At 43.7% G+C, this 20,048-nt stretch overlaps 1 protein-coding gene across 21 annotated transcripts in view; it reads right to left on the minus strand.

The window, feature by feature from the left end:
* Positions 1–20,048, minus strand: part of Nckap5 (NCK-associated protein 5) — a 917,161-nt gene that overhangs the window by 96,767 nt on the left and 800,346 nt on the right. For 20 of the 21 annotated variants that reach the window (NM_001081756.1, NM_172484.3, XM_030252625.1 and 17 more), the window contains 3 exons: positions 13,874–17,613; positions 12,631–12,808; positions 4,169–4,247 (listed from right to left, as the gene is read on the minus strand). In NM_001081756.1, coding sequence (NP_001075225.1) covers positions 4,169–4,247; positions 12,631–12,808; positions 13,874–17,613 — 3,997 coding nt within the window. The remainder of the gene's footprint in view (positions 1–4,168; positions 4,248–12,630; positions 12,809–13,873; positions 17,614–20,048) is intronic. The other variant, NM_176957.3, reaches the window with a different exon arrangement.

A 20,048-nucleotide genomic window follows, 5' to 3' on the forward strand; every position in this document is an offset into this window, starting at 1 on the left:
GGAGTTGAACTCAGGTCCTCTGTAAGAACGGCATGCTCTCTTAAGCACTGAGCTATTGCTTCAGCCCCTTAATTTATAAATCTTGCATTTGTATTTAGATCCAGTTTAGCTAACAATATTTTCTTTTCTATTCAACTCATGGCACTTTGACTAAACCAACACAGTAACCCTGAGGTCACAGACACAAACACAAACTTTCAGGTCATAATTCCTTGTCTGTTTTTCTCTGTTGAAAAGGTGTTTATATCATGGCTATAAAATACTGCAAAATAGATGATAATACCATGCTTAGGATAATCAGCATGGGAATAATACATATTCTCAGTCCCTGTGATGGGACAAGGAAAAGGAATAAACATTGGTGGCTCTTAGCTAGTCTCAGATGGGGAGAACCTTTAAAACGTTCCTACTGATGGCTAGCTCAGAGTTAGTATCAGACTTTTTCCTCTGCTACTTCATAAGACAGAGATTAGAAACGAATGTGTGCACTTTCCCAGCATCCTTTGCAGCGAGGGTTGGCTGTATGATCCATTTCTCCATGACACCGTATTAGATAGTGCCTACCAGGAACCTGGGAAGCTTCTATTTTTCCCCATTTCTGTTTTTCTGTTTCAATGGAAATGGGATGCTTAGAGTGGCAGGACCAAGTTTGCAACCTGTAGGCAAGGGGTTTGAAAACCGGAGACCTCCATGGTATCGCTAATGGCATAGGGACATAAAATTCAAGAAGGTAACAACAATAAAACTTGATCAAATCTCTCAAATAATAAATGCCATCTATTACAGAAAATAAAAAGAATATAAGAAGAGAGGCAGCATGTAACATTACTTGTATGCACACACATATGTGTGCATGAGTGTTTGTGTTGTTACTGCTTCTTTTTCCTGTTTTTGCTTTTGTTGTTGTTATTATTATTTTATCCTCAGACTCTGGTGGGTCTCATAAAACCCAAGCTGGCCTTGAACTTGCTATATAGCAAAAAGGAACCTTGACTACAGCACTATGCTTGGTTTATTCAGTGCTAGAGACGGAAAACAATGCTTTCTGTCTACTGGGCAAATGCTGTTGAAAACTGAACTACCACTCCCAGTCTTTTTTCCTTAATCTCAATTTTGTAACGACGGGGATTGAACCTAGGGCCTTGAGCACATTTGCCAAGTGCTCTGTCATAGAACTGACTCTTTTGCCTGTTATGATTATTTTTTTACAGGTCAAAGAACTTCATTAGGGGAAAAAGAAGACCCAGCCAGGCTTTACAGACTATCATGCTCAAAGGCTGTTAAACAATATTTAACTTGCACATTAGCTAACTATGCTGAACTGGTACCAATTAAATCCCTTCACACTGACAACCGTAATAAAAGGATGTCTTGGAATAATAATCTGATTCAGACTACACTCATTCAGCTGTTTGCGACGACTTTTGTATTCCTAATTACAAATGAAAAGAATAATAATTGTGTGCCAGTCTCATTAAACTGAATGGGACAACAATCCTCCAAGACACACAATAAATTATAGTTTGCTGGAGACGGCTGGGGATGCTGGAAAAATATGGCATTCAGAGCTGGGGGTGCTGGGAGTTGGCTGCTAAGGGCATCCCGGTGAAAGCAATGGATACAAAGGCTATTGGATACTAACCCCCCTCAAGGCAGTCACATCTTAGCACTTAATATTCAGTTGTGATAGTTAGTGCTAATTGTGAACTTGACAGATCTAGAAGCACCTGGGAGCCCAAGGCTCTGAGCATGCGCATGGAGGATTGTCTGAGTATGATAATTGATGTAGGGGAGACCCGAATTAGTTCTGGGTGGGACTATCCCTTGGGCAGGAGATTCTGGACTGCACAAATGGAAGACAGAAGCTGAGGAGGTGAGAATTAGCATGCAAACAGTCAATGCTCTCCTACATTTGATGGTAGATACAGTGGGATCAGCTGCCTCAGTCTCCTGCTGCTGTGTTCTCGCTGCCATGATGGACTGTATCCTTAAACCTTGAGCCAAAATATACCCCTTGCCTCTTAAGTTGCTTTTGTCAGGGTGTTTTAGCTGAGCAAAAAGAACTAAGACATTGGTCAGTCTGCTACTCCTAGAGCAATCCATTCCACCATTGCCTCTCGAGGTGCCTAAGCAGCACACGCGTGTTCACAGCCACTGGTGTCTCCTTAAGAACAGTGAATGCCACAAGTGCCCAAGGTAGACTGGGGATTTGACAATCAACTACTTCTTCAGTCTCCTCACACGGAGCAAAGTCACATATATTTCCTCCAACATGGTCTCCTAACAGGGGCCAAAACAGGGTACTTGAATCCCACTTCACTGGGCACATTTTTTTCTTTTATATTTGGTGGTGTGTACAACTTTAAGAAATACAACTGGATTGGTTTTACGGTTGTAGAGTTTTCAGCGAGTTTGGAGCAGGAAGCTAACTATTGTGTTTTTGGGGTTCATTTTTATCTCAGCCAGATTTTCTGAATAATTATAATTTTTTTTCTTTATTAAGAAAGGAACACCTAACAAGTTGAAGTAAGTTCAGATCTAGCTATATTTAGGGGTTTTGACAGAAATAGTGAAAAGAAAATTGTGTTGAAGGTTTTGGCAAGTGAATGTACTTATTTTACTCGTTTCTCGTAATGATTAGTGTTAACTTTCAACTTGACAAAGTCATCTGGGAAGACTGGTCTCTGGTTCTACCCGCGAGGGTGTATATTGATTACTTTACTTGATGAGGAGAGATCCATCTTATTTGTGGGCTGGACCATTCAGTGTGCATTCCTACACTGTATACATAAATGGAGAAGTGGAGCTAGCGAACACGCACGCTCATCGCGGGATATAACGACCAACGGCTTCCAGGTGCTGCTGCTGGGACTTCCCCACAATGGACTGCACCTCTGAACAGTGAGCTCTATAAATAAACCCTTTCCCTCTTACGTTGCACTTATAATAAAATATGTCAGAATATTTTATCATAGCAGCAGACAAGAAACTAAGACAGTTCTACGTATGAGGTGTCAATTTTTAAAAAAATGTTCCATTTTAGAAAGCCACCACCCTGTATTTTTAGACAATAGACTCCCGCATTAGTTGCAACTTGAGATCATTTTATAAAGGGATATTCTAAGAACTGATTCTCCCCTTAGGAAAATAAGTACTAGCTCCCAGTGTTGCCTCCATGTATAACAGACGCACACACTTCTCTTCAGCTCAGCCTGTACTCCTTTGCAAACTCCCATGTTTTCTCCACAGTGTGGCTCTGAGACCCCAGAAATAGTGTGGCTTCCTGTTTCTGCTTGCTTTTCTTTTGTGGCACTTGGCATCAAATCCTGGGCCTTGTCAACGCCAAGCAAGGACTCTATCAATTATGCTAGCCCCAAGCCCAGACCTAATCGACTTGTTTTAATATAGCATGTGTGATGGTTTATACTATCAGCTTCACAGGATCTAGCATCTCCACAGAGACAAGCTTCTGAATATGTCATCTGGATCAGACTAGGGTCTGGGCATGTTTATAAGAAATGATCTAGAGTAGGTTAACTAAGGCGACATCTTAAAATGGGCAGCACCATGGTATGGTGGGTTCCCAGACTGAACACAATGGAGACCGTGAGCTGAGCTCCAGCCTTCTTCTCTCTGCTTCCTGACTGTGGATGCCCTGTGAGCAGCTGCCTCACACTCTTGCTGCCACACCCTCCCCACCATGATGGACTGTGCCCTTGATCTGTGAGCCAGAATTAAACCCTTTCTCCCTGAAGTTGCTTTTATCAGGTATTATGTCACAGCAACAGGAAAAGTCACTAATATAACATCTAACCTCTTTGAGGAAAACAATTCCACCTCATGTCCACAGAGCAGTGGTTCTCAATCTTCCCAATACCGCGATCCTTTAATACAGTTCCTCATGTTGTGGTGACCCACAACCATAAAATTATCTCATTGCTACCTTATAACTGTAATTCTGCTACAGTTATGCATCATAATGTAGCTATCTGTCGTTTTCTGATGGATTTAGGAAACCCCTGTGAGAGGGTCATGCTATTCCTGAAAGGGTTTCGACCCAAAAGTTGAGAACCACCATAATAGTGGGACACATGAGACCAGGCCTCTAGTAATGCACCAAGAGAATGCATCAAAATGAGAGACAATCAAGCAACACATGAATGTTTACCTATCATGTGGCTCTGGAGAGTAGTGTCAGCAACTCTATCTTCTTCATCTTCTTGTACATCTTCATTGACCTCGGCCCCCTGCAGTAAGAAGATACTAGAAGTTCTTATTCATTATTCTACAACAGTTTTTTTCAATCTTCATAATAATAGCACATTCTGTAATAAGTGTGCTGAGTGTATACACCTGTGTGGGAGTATGAACGTATGTGTGTGTGTACTTTATTCTACTTTATTATCTGGCTTCATTACAGGTTTTAATTAAGAGAGCCCATTTCCAGAATTACAACCCCAGCTTTGAACTGCAGGACTCACAGGGTCCCTGGTTCTATGTGTGCTTTCAAGATTAACTGCTTTGGTTTTAAAACTTTATAATGGAGTCATTCACACCAGGGTATTAGAAAACATTAAATTCTAAGGAGCTATAACTCCTTCTCAGTCACCGACTTTTGCTATAAGTTATTTTAATAAGAATAAGGGACTATACTTGAATCGTATATAGGTCGCGTGACCCTTCTCTAGAACATAACTCTCTAAGAAAGTCTTTTTTTTTTTTCATTCTTTCTATAGTGGAACAAGGAGACTGTGTTGTGTGCTCAGTAAACTAGACCAGCAAGACACATTTGCAAGGGTCATATTAAAAACCTTTCCTGTCTGGGGATGTTGATCCCTTGGGAGAGGGCTTGTCTAGCATGCATGAAGCCCTTGGTTCAACCCGTAGCTCCACATAAACCAGGCGTGATGGTGATGGCACATTCCTAAAATCCTAGCCTTCATAAGGTAGAGGCATGACGGCATAAAAGTCGTAAAAGTTCAAGGTCATCCTCAGCTGCATAATGAATTTGAGCCCAGCCTGAGCTAGAGGTGACCCTGTTTCAAAAAAAAAAAAATCTTCAGCCCTTCAAGCTGGAATACTCCAGCTCCAGATGGCAATGCCTCCAAAGGAATGGTAGAAAGAGTCCCATCAAGTCATATTATTTTATAGATGGAGATTCTGAGGGTTGGGGCCTTCCTTAAGCTTAGCATATATGTCTTAAATAGTAACACTGGGAGGAAAACTGAAACACCGGCTTTCTGATCTAACAGTGGGGCACCGTGGGCATCAAGAACACCCATCATCAAAACAGCTGAATGGTTTGGGGAGCTGGCATAAAAGCATGATGACGTGGGTTTGAGGCCTCAGCACCCATGTAAAAAAGCCATGTGTGCTGGTATGGAGTTTTAACGTGTAATTCCATCACTGAGGAAATGAAACCAGAAGATCCCAGAGGCTTGCTGCCCAACCACTCTACGCCAGTCAAAGATCCTCTCTTTAAAATGATGCAAAGTCCCTAAGGAGGGACAACTAAGGTTGACCTCTTGCCTTTATAGCATGCTCACACATGGATGAATGTGACTCCTCCTCCTCACAACACAGGAATAAACAAAACCAGCCAACACTTGCACTGTCTGTGCCAGCATCTGTGCAATGGCTTTACACATAGGCCTGACATGCTTGGCCTGATGCTAGGGAATGGTGCTGCCCCCAACACTCCTGTGTTCAGGAAGGAAGGACCCTGAAATGGCAGGGATGATATATCTTTATTGAAATGGAGGGGCTGAGATTTGAACTTGGAGAGCTAGACTAGAGGCTGATATCATTTACAGGGTACTTCATGGTTCTCGGATTTCTATGCCATTACATCTGTGTGAACATGGTCTCAGTATCAAGGCAGCAAAGTTCTCAAGGCAATGCCAACCCCACAACAGCTCCTATAAGCTATGTCACAACTGGTCACTTGGGCAGCTGACAACAACAAGAATGGTGCAGTGCTGCTGGGACATGTGCCCAGGGCGCAGGCTGAATATGATACAAACATTATCTTACATCAAGTGCTGTAGATGGTCATCTGTCTGCATGCTGACCTGGGGCTAGATTTAGCTCTCTCCTTTTTACCTCTTAATTTTCAACACTTACTGGGATAAAAACAATTATTTACACTCTATGACTATGCTACACATGGCTTCTAGACTCACCCAAGCATCATTGATCTATAAAGGGCATCTGCCAAGGGGTATTGGTAAAGGTTATGGATCTGAAATGTCTTCTTGTTGAAGTACAAGCTGAGGGAAGAGCTGTATCAGAGAAGGACATATTCTTCCACTTCTCTATACAAACAGATTTTAATGCACAGAGAGGATATATTATTTAAAACTATTTGTGTATGGAAATCAGGGACATACTTTATTTTGGCATCAGATTCTCTTCCTAATTATATTTTCATAGGCTCCAGTTTAAATTAATTTTCACTCTGGATCATGCAGCAGGTGGGATGTGGGAACACTGCTGGGAAGTGAGATAACTCTAGGTCAAGATGGGGAATTTGCCAAACATAGTTTGATGTGGGCAATGTTTCTGGTTTCAATGAGAGTTTCTTCTTTGTATCAGTATTAGTGTTAGTGCTAGTGTTTGAGTGTGTGTGTGTGTGTGTGTGTGTGTGTGTGTGTGTGTGTGTGTATACATGTGTGCACATACATGCGCATGCATGTATACTCATGCATGGATGCATAAGTGTCATATGTGGAGGCCAGAGGTCAACCTTAGAAGTTCAGGTGTCCTTCCTCAGGTGCTGACCACATTTTTATTTTTATGACAGGGTCTCTCAGTGGCCTGGAGTTCACTGACTAGGCTAGGCTGGCCAGCCGGCTGCCTCTACCTTCCCGGTATCGAGATCACAGGTTCATGCTACCATGCCTGGTATTTTATTTGGGTTGTGGGAATTGAACGTGGGTCTTTGAACAAGTTACTAACTGAGCTACCTTTCAGGTCCCAAGTGTTAGCATCTTCATCGTCTAATGATGTAACTTGAATCCATGTCCATTGTGGGGCTCAAGAGGTGCTTTAGATATCAGCTTGCAGTATGGGGCCATTAAATGTCACTGCCTTCATCATGACTAACTCAAACTATCAGAAGGGCAGGAGGAAATGAGTTTGCAAAAGTCACAAGAAGCAAAAGTGAGACTACAACCTACTATGACAGATAGATATATGTGATTTCACAACTGAACTCTATATTTAGGGAACTCCCCATTTGGAATTCTATACATCTGTCCTCTTTGAATGACTCTAACCTATGGGCTTCTGAAGTAAACAGCATTTTTTTTTTATAAACCAAAATCAACTCAAGGGTCAGGAAGAGTGACTTTCCATGAAAATGTGAGGGAGGGAGAAGGAGAGGCAGGGGGAGAGGGAGAGGGGGAAGATACCCAAAAGACCATGATTCTGGGATGGAAAATGAGCAAGCTGATATCTTTGGATATTTCATGTCTTAGAAAACTTAGCAAAAGGAAGGCTGCTTATTTGCATCAAAACAGCATTTGGAATGGAATCATTCAATTAAGGATGCTGAAATTATTACATTTTGCAGGACTTAATAAGATGATAACCATTTGTGTAATTATGGTAGTATTTTTGGCTATTTCATCTCTGCAGTCCTGTCTTAATGGGATGGTATTTGATGATTTTTTATTAGCAGATGTGATTTTCCTCAGAAGAGGTGACACTTGGGAGAAGAGAATCATATCATTTATTAACACACATGCATTAAAACAGGTCCTATGCCCCGTGGAGGTGTGTCACCCCTTTAACTTTGCTAATGATTTTTATTTTTGTCTTGAGGTGTTAAATAAGAGCCTGGAGCTATCTTTCGTTAAGATTGTTATTCAGAAGATAATTTCCACTCATTGGAAGGAACAACTTGAAGCTGACAGCAAGCAGAGCATACCCCGGCTAATCTTTCTAGGGCAGGTCTTCCCTACCCTTCATTTCAACACTTAAAACCATCTCAAGCACCAAGTAACATGGCCACTGGTCTAAATTACACACACAAAAAAAATAGAGCTAAGTGTCTTAAAATGATGGCAGATGTGGGAACATAAGCCTTTAATTAAAGTTCTATAGAGAGAGGATTTATTTTGGTGAAGCATGGCTGGTACTATTATACATTTTTATCTTAACTATACTAAAAAGGAATATGCAGTTACTGGTAATCTAAGTGGTTTGTGACATAAAGGGATTGGAGACATGTGGAGAATTTCAGGCTGGTCTCCAGTTGAGCTGAGGTCCGAACCCTGAAGTGTGATAATTCACCTTCATGACATGGTAGGCGTTCCCTCATGCTCCTGGAACTCGGGCCCCTGCCTAAGTTACCGCCCCCACAAGAAAAGCATGGCTAGAAGTCCCGTAGGCAATGGCCCAAGCTTCTGACCTTCAGGCTAAACTCCTCCCCAGTTACCTAGCAACAGTAAAGACCATAAAAGGGGGCTGTTAGGCCTCACCTCACTCTCTTATCTCTTACTTCTTACTTGTCTCCCTCTTACTTCTCACACTTACCCCTCTCTCCTCTCTCTTTGTCTTCTCCTCTCCTCTCTCCCTCTTACTCTCTTTCTCTCTAGCCTTCTCTCCCCCCACCCCCGCCCTTTCCACAATAAAGCTCTAAAACCATAGACAGTCTCTGCTCATCAAGGCTGTGCTCACTCTCGTAGGTGTTGGGAACCTCTTTCCTCATCCCTCTCTCCCATAACCCTGGTGGCTTTAACAAAGTAGCTCCGGGAATCCCAGGTAGGGCTGCCCCTTGCCACCCCTGGAAGAGTGGGTCAGAGGCTTAGATGCCCACCCGGGGATGAGTGGACGGTAGATAGCAGCCCTCCCACACCTGACAGACCAGAGAATAGGTAAAACTCTGGCAGGGTGTGGGTTTTCCCTACCCACTCTTCCCCCAAGGCCCCCTTTTTAGTTCCCGACAGAGGTATCTATAAAACTTATATCGAAACAGTCTTTCTATTATGATTACCAATGATCTTTAGTTTAAATTGTCAGTTTGACACAACCTAGAATCATCTGGAATGAGAGAGTCTCAGTGTGGATTGGCCTATGGCGTGTCTATGGGGATTTTCTTAATGAAGATAACTTACACAAGAAGATGGAGCCCACTGTGGGCAGTAACATTGCCTAGGCTGAGGGTACTTTAGTATATAAGAGTGGAGGCAATCAAGAAAGCACACATGGATTCATTTCTCTTGGCCCTTGCCCACAGATGTGATGTGCCTAGCTGTCTGAATTTTCTGCCTCAACTTCCCTTCAAAATAGTGGCCTATGACCTGGAATTGTGAGCTACAATAAACCCAATCTCCACTAAGTTGCTTTCTGTCAGGATATTTTATCACAATCACTAAATATTAAAATGGTTAAAAATGCCTTGGGCTCTTGGGAAGAAATGTAATTTTATTGTCTGAAGACCTAAGCCTGGTGGCACATTGTGTTAGGAGGTTTGAGAGAAGTGCTTTTAGGGCTGAGGCTATAGGTCAGGAGTAGGCAGGCAGGTTGTTTGCTCTGTGTGTGTGTGTGTGTGTGTGTGTGTGTGTGTGTGTGTGTGTGTGTGTGTTTTCCCAGATTCGACACCGAGTACTGCCTGTCAAAAAGAAGAAAACCCTTGACTTAGCATTGACTTGACAATGAAGTAGTGTTTGCATTCACGATAATGCTAAGACATCAATGGTGTTATCTATCACTATTGTTTCCAACTAAACAACTACTATAAGGAAATTTCTTCCCAACATACTTTAAAATAAGCAGACGGCAAATTTACCTTGAGCCCCAGGGAAAGAGAATTCTCTTAAATTCTGAATTTTAAAAGGATCAGGGGTATTCACAATAATGAGCAATGGTATAAGAATGCATTTTGTTTTGCATCTAATCTCCTACCTGAGATGATAATGCATGATAAATATGCTTTCTCTGCTCTTTCTTACTATCTCAAAGGACATGAAAGCACAGTCCTTCCTGAACTCAGGAATCTTAGCACAATTCACAAAAGTGAGGAAACAAGTAACAACATCACAGTTTTAAAAAACGGAGCTGGGGAGATGGCTCGGCAGGCAAGAGTGCTTGCTTTGTGGGCATATTGACCGGAGTTCAGATTCTTGCAACCCACAAACACTAAGACATGGCAGGATGAACTTGCAAACCCATTGTACCCGAGACAATATAGGAAGCAGAGACAGGGGAATTTCCAGAAGCCCACAGGTCAGCTAGCCTAGACTATACAACAGCAAACAAGAGACTCTGCCTAACACAAGATGGAAGCTGAGGTCCAGCGTATGAATACACAAGGACACGTTCACAGCTGGTCATCTATCCAGGTTAATAATACTCCTTTATGTTAAAAGCCTTCTCAGCTTGACTGATTTCCTCTCTCAGCGAAGGAGGAAAATTAGCATATCCCTATTGATTGTGTAAACTTGGGTTGGTTAGGTAATCCGTGTGCTTCACAGGAAATATTAAGAGTGTTTCTTGCAGATAGACTGGGAAGAGCAGAGGTTCCTTCTCTTACCCCGTGGAAGACTTCAGATGAGGAAGGAAAGGCATGTTAAATTACTTTAGCATTAGGCTGTAATAAGAAAGCAAAAATGAAATTGTTAAAGCTCAACATAGGCTCTTTTTTGTTTTTTTGGGTTTTTTTTTTTTTTTTTTTTTGGTCCTTCTGTACAGTGAAGATATACCCTAAGCTGTCAGAGCCATATTAAATGGAGCATAGTTAAATGGAGTGCCTGTGATAAGGGGCTCGGCTGGGCTATCAAAGCCTTCCATCAGTAGGATTGAATTTCCAGCATATTGCACGCTTCTCCACGCTCCTTCTCCCTTTTTCCTTTCAGTGACACTACAAGGGCAGCTTCAGATATGCTTATAATTTGTGGTTTTATAATGCAAGGGACATCAATGTTTTCAAAGAGCTATGATGTCATATGAGCCAAGGGCTAAAATGAGAGGGGGGGGGAACCCCAGCAATGAACAGAGTCAGCTTGAAAGAAAGACCTTAGAGCTCTTTGAGTCCAAGCCTATCTGAGGAGAAACCTTTCCCAATGTGTATTTGTCTTAGATGTGCTTGTAAAACCCTACCTGAGGATGGTGTTGCTTCAACTTGTGAACACCAGTCAGGGTTGCTGTTAGAATCTGTTCTCTTCAAACACCCGACTTCCCCCTACATGCAATCACTTCTCATTTCAAAGTGTTCCTCAGAAAAGAATGTTAGTATATCTTATATTCCTTACTCTATTAAAGTATGAGGACACAGAATGAATATTTTCTCTGTATCCTTGCATATCTGCATATATTCTCTGTATCCTTGCATATCTGCAGTAGGTACACACACATGTGTGCAGCCTGAGCTCAATGTCACCTGTCTTTCTCAAGTACTTTCCAGTTTTTCGTGTGCCTGGCTTTTGTTGGGGGGGGGGGTTGTATGTGTAAGTTTGTGTGGGTGTGTGGATGTGCGCATGCGCACATGGTTGCATATTCATGTAGAACAGGCAGATGTCTTTCTTAGTCACTCTCCTCTTTGCTGATTGAGAGGAGGTCTCTTGGGGAACCTGGAGCTCACTGAAGGAGGTAGACTTGGTGACCAGTGAGCTGGAGAGAGCCTCCTGCCTCCACCTCCCCAGTGCTTGAATTTATAGTAGCATGCCGCCCTGACTAGATTTTGGGGACTAGGGATTCAAACTCAGATTGTCATGCTTCTATGGCAAAAGCTTTCTCCCCAGAGAAAATCATGTTACACTGAGACTATTTTGTTGTTTTTAAATACTTTCTGTAGCTCACTTCTCTCTGCCTATGTAGGATCACCTGTTATGTACAGCTTTCATAAGAAGTAGACAGCACCTAAAACATCAAACTAGCCGACACATTCTCAACTCATCTGCCATTTTCAAATCTCCGAGCCCATTCCTCGTTTGTTGCTGTCAATGCTAGAATCATCGTCAAAACAAACTTCCAGCACTGGGTATCATTCTAAGATGATCTTGGTAGCAACACTTTCTGGTAATACACAGAGATTATAGAATTGTCTGAAAATAGACCCAAAGAGAACAGTATTCCCAGAGGGAACCACACCCACACAAGGTCTTAGCTGCCACCGTTTTAGCTGTTGTCTCCTGTGTTTCTCTCTTCTTTAAATTTTTTTTCTCTCTGGTTAGGCAGATGGCTCGGTAGCTAAGATGCTTGTCATCGAAGGGTGAGGACCTGAGTTTAGATACCCAGTATCCATATAAAGATGAGCATAATACTGTATGTCTGTAACCTCAGTGAGATGCGATGGAGCGTGGATACAGGAGAACCACAGAACTGCGTAGGGCAGCTAGCTTGCTCTACGCAACCATGAACAGGAGATCCTGTCTCAGAAATGGTGGACAGGAGGAATGGCAGTGGATGTTGTCCTTTGACCTCCACACATGTGAGACATTGCTAGTCATACATAAATATACACAGAGGAGGAGAGGAAAGAGGGAGAAAATAGGGAGGGAAGAAGAGATTAATATAAAAAAGCACAGTCTACATATTATAAACAGTCTTTTCTCAGATTGGCACCACCCTACTTTACCAGAACATCCCGAATCAAGTGTTTTTCAGCCAGCGTGGCAAAGTGCTTACCAAGGATTCTCTTGGTTTTTCCATATCGACTTTGGTTTTGATGTTTTTCTTTTGACTTCCTTGAGTGCTCACAGAGCCGCTGGCGAAACAGGAGCCCTGGGAGGTGCCCTCTAACACGCTCCTGCAGGAAACACCCTTTGATCCACTCTCTCTCTGTACCGAGGCTCTCTTATCAACTCTGCAGGTAGAAAGTGATTCCTCTGATAAATTACATCGGCCGTTTTCAATCACACTCCTCTTCCAGCCCTTTAATGTTTAAGGTAACCTCAGCGTGCCTCTTTGTCTTTAAACCTTTCAATGATAAGTGTTGCTCTCTCTAGCCTTGAGCAAAAATATCTTCAAATATTTCACTAGTGTGTCAACTTAGATTTGCAAGGATAATAACTTACTTCATTACACTGTTTATTAAATGTGTGCACATAGAAACAGGCTTGTGTGCACTGGTGTGTGTGTGTGTGTGTGTGTGTGTGTGTGTGTGTGTAAGGTAAAAGATGTCTTCTTGTGTGTTATTCCTTAGGTGTTTGTGACACAAAATATTTCATTGGCCTGGAACTTCCAAGTAGGTTATTCTGGCTGGCCAGAGAAGTCCAAGGCTCTGTCTGTCTCCATGGCCTCTGCAATAGGAGCACAAGACTGTGCCACCATGCTTGGCTTTTGTTTATGTGGGTTCTGAGGATGGAGTTTAGGTTTTCATGCTTGTAAGGTCAGCATATTACTGACTGAGCCATCTCTCCATAGCCTCTATTTTATTTTTATAATTGCTTTTGGGGAGGGACAGAATATAAAACGCCAAAGGGTGATTGCTAAATACATTTCTGGCTTAAGATCGGCAGGAAAAGTAATTACTTCTGGAAAGTTCTAAGTATACATTTGCTCAGCGCGATCAATGAAATCGGCATGCTTTCAAACGTGTGTGTAATTTTCTTCCATTTCATGCAATGTGGATACATTCATGGTTCCTGGTGTGGGTTGAATTGCTATCAACCTGGATGTAACTCACTATTCTTTAATTTCAAAGACCATTGGCTTGGTTAAGAAAGGAACATGAACTAAATTATCATTTTATAGCTAACTTTTATTTCACTGTTTAAATTATAGCTAATGTATAAGGGATTATAGTCTCTGCGTGTGTAGAGATTATGCTTGGCTGGTATTTAATGATGAGGAAGTAAACAGCTCTCCTTGGGTTTGGGGGAGCAGGGAGACCCCTCTACATTGCCCTTCTCCGTTCACATGTGTTTACCTGTTTAGAAGTTCTGTCATGAAGGCATCTTTTGTTGGGCACACAGCAGGGCTGGGTCTATTCCTTGGCTCCAACTTCATTTGGTTATAAATGTCTTGGGATACTTTCAGACTCTCTGAGCTTTGCAGACCATCGTCTGGACTCTGACCATCTGCCTTCTTGGTCCCCCTACTCAGTTCGTTTTCTATCTTTGATTGTACTTCAGCTTTCTTCTTTTCTTTTTTCCTCTCAGATTTCAGTTTTGTGTCTTTCTTTTCCACTTTACTCTTGGAAGCTTCCATTCTCCTGCTACTGAGAGCTGGAAGCCTGCTCTTTCGAAAACCAAACCAGCTGGTGAACGAAGGCCCTGCCCTGGGCTTCACTTCCACAGAGGCAGACTTTGTCTGCACTTGGCCCTTTTCCACATTCTCCTGAATGCACAACATGACCTTTTCTTCGATGGAGGGTGAGAGGGGGGCTTCTGGGCTCACGACACTAGTCCCAGTTGAAGAAGCATCTGGATGCCTTCCAGAAGTTTCTAGCTTAGATATCCCACTTGTTTCCAAATTGCTTGGGCGCTGCATCCTCCCTGGAACGTGCAGGAACTGAGGGCAGTCTGAAAGAGGAGATGGATGCCTATGGTGGTCACTGCTAGATTGCTCATGTACACCTCTTTCAGGACACTCTTCCTGAGTAGAGAGCCGTTGGTCTTCCACTCCAGGAGTGAGGAGTCCTTCCGGCCTTGTGAGCATCCTCAAGGGTAACTTGCTTGGGCTTCCGTGCTGGCTGCTAGAACTTCCGGTGCTACAGAGAGAACTCTGCCTGGAAAAGGGGTTTCCCAGGGGCCTTCCAGCATTGGGCAGATTATCAGATGTTGAGACAGAGGGGGTCTTGCTTGGGGACCCTTCCATTGAGATATTCTGTCTGGTGAGGGAGTTGCCTCTTTCAGCCGTGTTGGTGATAATCTGAGTTCGAATCTTGCCTGGCCCTTCTGTTGGGGGTGTGGAAGGCTTCTCTCCCAAGTGGATGCTGAAGCTCTGACTCCGAGCTTTGGCTCCATTCATGCCTAGAGCAGGCTTTAGGTGTGGCTTGCTGGAGGAGAAGGATCTTTTTATGGCTCTGCTGTCTGCCCCATCTCTTCCATCATCTCTGGAGATGCTACATTCTAACGATTCTGGCATTGTTGAGTCTAAGGCAAGTCCTCTAGCTAGACTGTCGGGACCTCTCACACCTAGTAAGGCTGTGGTTCTCTCATCTCTTGAGGTCTCCAGACTTGCAGGGTCTTTGGAGTCCTCAGGATTAGACGTGTTTGCTGCTACACAGCTTCGAGATGCTTCATTTAAACTATCCTTTTCTTGTTTCCCTGGTACCAAGGAAGTTTTCTTGAGCAACTGAGGAGACTTCATGAGAACTTTGAGTCCTACTGGGAGGCGAGTTTTAGGTCCTTTCTCGGGAGAGTTCTGGCCACCTTGTGAGGACCCTTGGTTTCTACAGGATGAGGAAGAGGAGGATGGACTGTTAACCTGAGGTGTCAAGGACTCATTCACTCCTGAGAAGGAAGGCCTGTGGGGCATCACAGTGCTGTCACTCAACTGTCTTTTTCTCCCTGGAGACAGGCTTTTACAAGATGTCACCTCTAGCAGTTCACAGCTTGAAGGACAAGTCTTGGGTGTCTGTAAGTCTGTGTCCATGTGGGCAGTTCCTAGTGCATGGTGAGGGGGAGGTTTAGGGATGCCTCTTTTTGGAGAGACTTTTGGGGGCCCTGAAGTCGTCACAGCAAATGGACTGGAGGCTATGTGTTCAGGGTATCTGGTGTGCACTACCGCTTGGGTTGAGGGAAGAGCTGGAGGGAAGGCAGACTTTCTGGAGGCCACAGATGGTTTCTTCTGTATTTCTGACATCACTGGACTGGAAGAGACAAGAGGAGCAGAGGATCCTTTCAACAGCGGGGATTTCAACCCTGGACTTACAGCGTCTCCAGGGCCCTGAGTTTCAGGTTTGGCAGGTGATGGTAGTGGTGGGTAATCATAACTGGGTCTAACCAGGAGTGACACTGATCTCCCTGGAGGGGTTGGAGGGGAGGGAGACCTCATTCTTGTCTGTGGCGCAGAGACACAGCCATTGGACCTCATTTCACTACTGTCACTTCTCCCCATGAGATGCCGTGACTGGATCCCTGAAGTCTGACTCCTGGGGCACTGAACCCAGTTCTTCTTATTGGAAATTTTGGGGATATGAGGAACCTGGGCAGGGTGTTTTGGAATGTGTGATTCTGGCTGTACATCACAGAGAGAACCAGGGCTCTCTGCCTTTCTACATTGTGAGAGTTTCCCCATAGGGGATGCTGGTGTCTTTTCAGGAGTCACTAGGGCACTGGAGGGGACCAGCATGGTGGGCATAGACTCCACAAGTTTGGATTTCTGAGGTGAAGACTTGCCTCTGGAAGGGATTTTTGTCAGACCTTGCTTTGTGTAGACACCCATGTTTCCAACAGGTCTAGAATTACTCTGCCAGGCTACCCCCTGTGTGGGTTTGGCGAGCTTTGGTCTTGGGGAATTCTGAGTTATTATAGTCTGGGAGCTGAAGAAGTCATTCGGAGCTGTGAGAATATGATTTTCATCTTTTGGAATGTTTTTCGCAGTCTCCTCTTCAGGTCTCTTCAGAAAAGGACAGTCTCTTGCAGTAGCTCCTGCCTGGAAGTGAGTAATTTCCTGAGGTGAAAGTTCAGTGAGTTCCTCTGAGGGCCCAGCAAGGGCTGAGCTGATGGAAATTTCATCCCTGGTGACAGTGACGACTCCAGCCTGGTGAGAGCTGAATTCCACTGGCTCTCCATTTTCTGCATCAAATATGACCGTGACACATTCTTCCGAAGAGGTCCTCTTGACAACCCTTTGTTGCTTGATGAAACTGAATGCCTTCGGGCTAGTCTCTAAGTGGGTGGGACATGCTTCTTCTCCCATGTCCCGAGAGCCACCTTCAGACTTTCTGAATCCCACCTCTAGGTTCTCCATGGACTTGTCGGTGTCCCCAGTCAAGGACAGGTCTGAAGGGCTTCTCTCATCACTGCTCTCTATGTGTAGCTCGTTTAGGGTCTCATTGTCATCGGTATCTGAGAGCTGCAGGTTCAGAGGCACATGGCCATGAACTTGGCTGTGTGGGTCCCTGTCTCTTTGCACCCAGGGCAGGTGTATACTGGGACATAGCTTCCTCTCCAAGGGGCAGTGGCTAGCACAACGAGCTAGCCTTTCAGGCATTTCTCTGGTATATACTGAGGCTGTACCTTCTGCAAAGTACTTCCTATGTGGCTCCCAGTTAAACAGACTGTCTGAAACACTGTGTGTCAATTTACTGCCCTGTATTCTGTAGCCCTGGCTCGGAGATGTTAGTGGCAAGGCTGAGGATGGGAGTTCTTCATGTGCATCCTCATGAGAATTTGCATCATAGATGAATGTCTGATGGAGATTCTGGCAGGGGATCCCCATGCCAGACGGTTGGCAGGGCGGACACTCCTTGAGGCTGCTGGTTTTAATTCCTGGCGAATAGATCCCTTCATTCGAGTTCATGCAATCTTTATAACCCCATTTGCTTATCACCAATGATGGTGATTCAAGGAACACTTTCCGCTTCTGTAGCTTCCTCAGTCCCTCTAGAATGTGGCTTTCTTTGATACGGGTCGGAGGTAGTTCATCTGCAGGGCTGGCGAAGCCACTTGGGAGCGAAGAATCAATACTTAGTCTTTTATCCCAGATCCGCGATGATTGCTAGGAAAGAAAAATATAGGTATCAGACATGATTGAACCAAACAGATCTCAAAGAAACAAAGGAAATGCCCCTCAGTAGATTTAATTTGTATAAGTGGGTGGTAAATGTTCACATATAAACAATTTGTACAATAGTAACTATGCAGTAAACTTTGACTCCGCAAAACCCTGTACTAAGTGGCATGGTGAAATAGAGAAATGAAATGTGTGAACTATTCCTTTAAGAGTGGAAAACCCAACTGGAGTGAGGATCCATTAGCTCAGCTAACTATATGTCCAGAAAATACATATGAGAAGTAGAAATAGGCTGCCTATCGTAGAGGTTCACAGGAAAGACCCATGGGTCTATATGGAGTTAGTGACAGGTATAAAGGAAAGTCATTTGATTTTTTTTTAATCTTAATTATTCCTTGAAAGACTTACCGACTTACCTAGAGTTCTACATGAAGAAAATGTCTTCCAGGTGGAAGAAAAAGAATGGTTAGAGATGCAAATCAAGAAGACGTCCTCAAGTTTCACTTAGGGAATGGGCAGAGGACAATATAGCCTCATGATAGAGAGTCAAGGCAGAGCAGAGGGAGGGACCGAGAGAGGAAAGCATTTCAATCGGCCAGTCTAACGGTTGGTAGCTCTCTGCCTTGGTGAGCGTCAGGAAAGGTTTCTGAAGTTATCACGTGTGCCTGCATACATGTCTGTGCCTATCTACACGAGTAACTGGGCATTAGCAGTGGCATCCCTGTGGTAGTTACTCTTCCACTGAGGTGGCAGCTCAGTTTCTTGTCCTTGTACCTTCCCAAATGCCAGTCTTCCAAAAGTGGATGGGAAGTGAAAGATGGGATTCCCCACAGTTTTCTTTTTCACAGAATGGATAACAAGGAGCAGAGAAGCATAGCAGAGAAGTAACGTAAACTGAGGACCTGCCAGATGGCAACCACTGGCGTGCTGCTGTAACTGCATCTCAAGACCAACATGGGAGAGATACCATAGTCCTTTCCCTTTGCTGTGGGACTCTGAGGTCCAGCAAGCCTACTCTGTGGCAGGTCTCAGAGATAGGAGATTTGGACAAAAATTTGGACTCATTTTTTTTTCTTTTTCTGGAACTCACTACAAACCTGTGAAATTGGTTTCCACCCCAAAGTGGCTAGAGTGGAATATGAACTTGGGCTGCCAGCTCTGGAGTCCACACTCTTAATCTGGGTGACGTATTGCTATATCAAGCCGAACTTCTAGTCTCCTTTCTGTCTGCACTATCTGGTGTTAAACAAAACCCATAGGATTTCTTGCCAGTGATCCTCCAATAGCATTTCAGAGTTTAAATAAGAAACTAGCACACTGAAACAATGAGGGGCTGACCTACTTGAAAATCATTATTTTATTTTTAATCGTATGTATGTATGTATGTATGTATGCATGTATTATGTATGTATGTATCTGTGTGTGGCTGTGTGCACACCAGTTCAGGTGCTCATAAAGGCTGAAAGCAGGTGTTTGCATCCCTAGAGCTGGAGATACAGGTGGTTGTGAGTTGCCCAATGTAGCTTATAGGAACTGGGTCTTCTGCAAGAGAGGTATAAACACTCCATCACTGAGCCATCTCTCCAGCCCTGCTCAGGATCTTTTTAAAATTACTAATGATGACTGACTTTAGGAATAAATATGGCAGTTTCCAAGGATCACTCTACCAGCTAGCCCCTGTCAAAGAGTCTGAATATGAACTAAAGACAGACATTAAAAAGGACCAGCAACTTCCATCAGAAACTAAACTGTTTTGTAAGCTATGGACATTCGATTCTATCTAAGCCATTTTCATGAAATTTACTCTTGCTATCTCCAGCACACACATTTATTTGTCTTGACGTCCAATTATTTATTTTCTTCAGAAAACCCTCCAGTGTCTGGAGCTGCTGGGACAGACGTGATTTGCTGACACTACCCTTTTCCTCTTGGAGTTTTGTTCCTTAAATTTAGGAAATTGCATCATTCAAAGCTCCTCTGGAAATCAGAAGAAATCTCATCCCAAAGCCTGAGTATTCTAGATAGAACAGAGAATGGGCTTGCTCGGTGTGCGTTTCTAAGATTCCTCATGGTCTTGAGAGTCACACTGATCGCAGAGATAGGAAGCCAGGAAACAGGGCCCTCCGAGAGCTACATGGCAGATCTATTTAACCCACAACAACTAAACTCAGCTCCTGCCTACCAACCTTTCCTCTTCTTGTCCACAGCCAGTTCATGCTGTATTTCAATATACCAATAAAGTCAGAGGCTTCTAATCTTCTGATGAGATAAGCCACATCCTTCCCTGAATCTCTCTCTCATGGGAGCTGACGCTGGTGAGTTGAGACAAGTGTGGACCAATCTTGAAAGTTGGCAGGGGTAGCAGGGGAACATGAGAACCTCATGGGACAGAGCCTGGGGAGGGTCATTTCCTATAACTG

Source organism: Mus musculus, chromosome 1 (genome assembly GCF_000001635.26).
Source record: "Mus musculus strain C57BL/6J chromosome 1, GRCm38.p6 C57BL/6J".
NCBI lineage: Eukaryota > Metazoa > Chordata > Mammalia > Rodentia > Muridae > Mus > Mus musculus.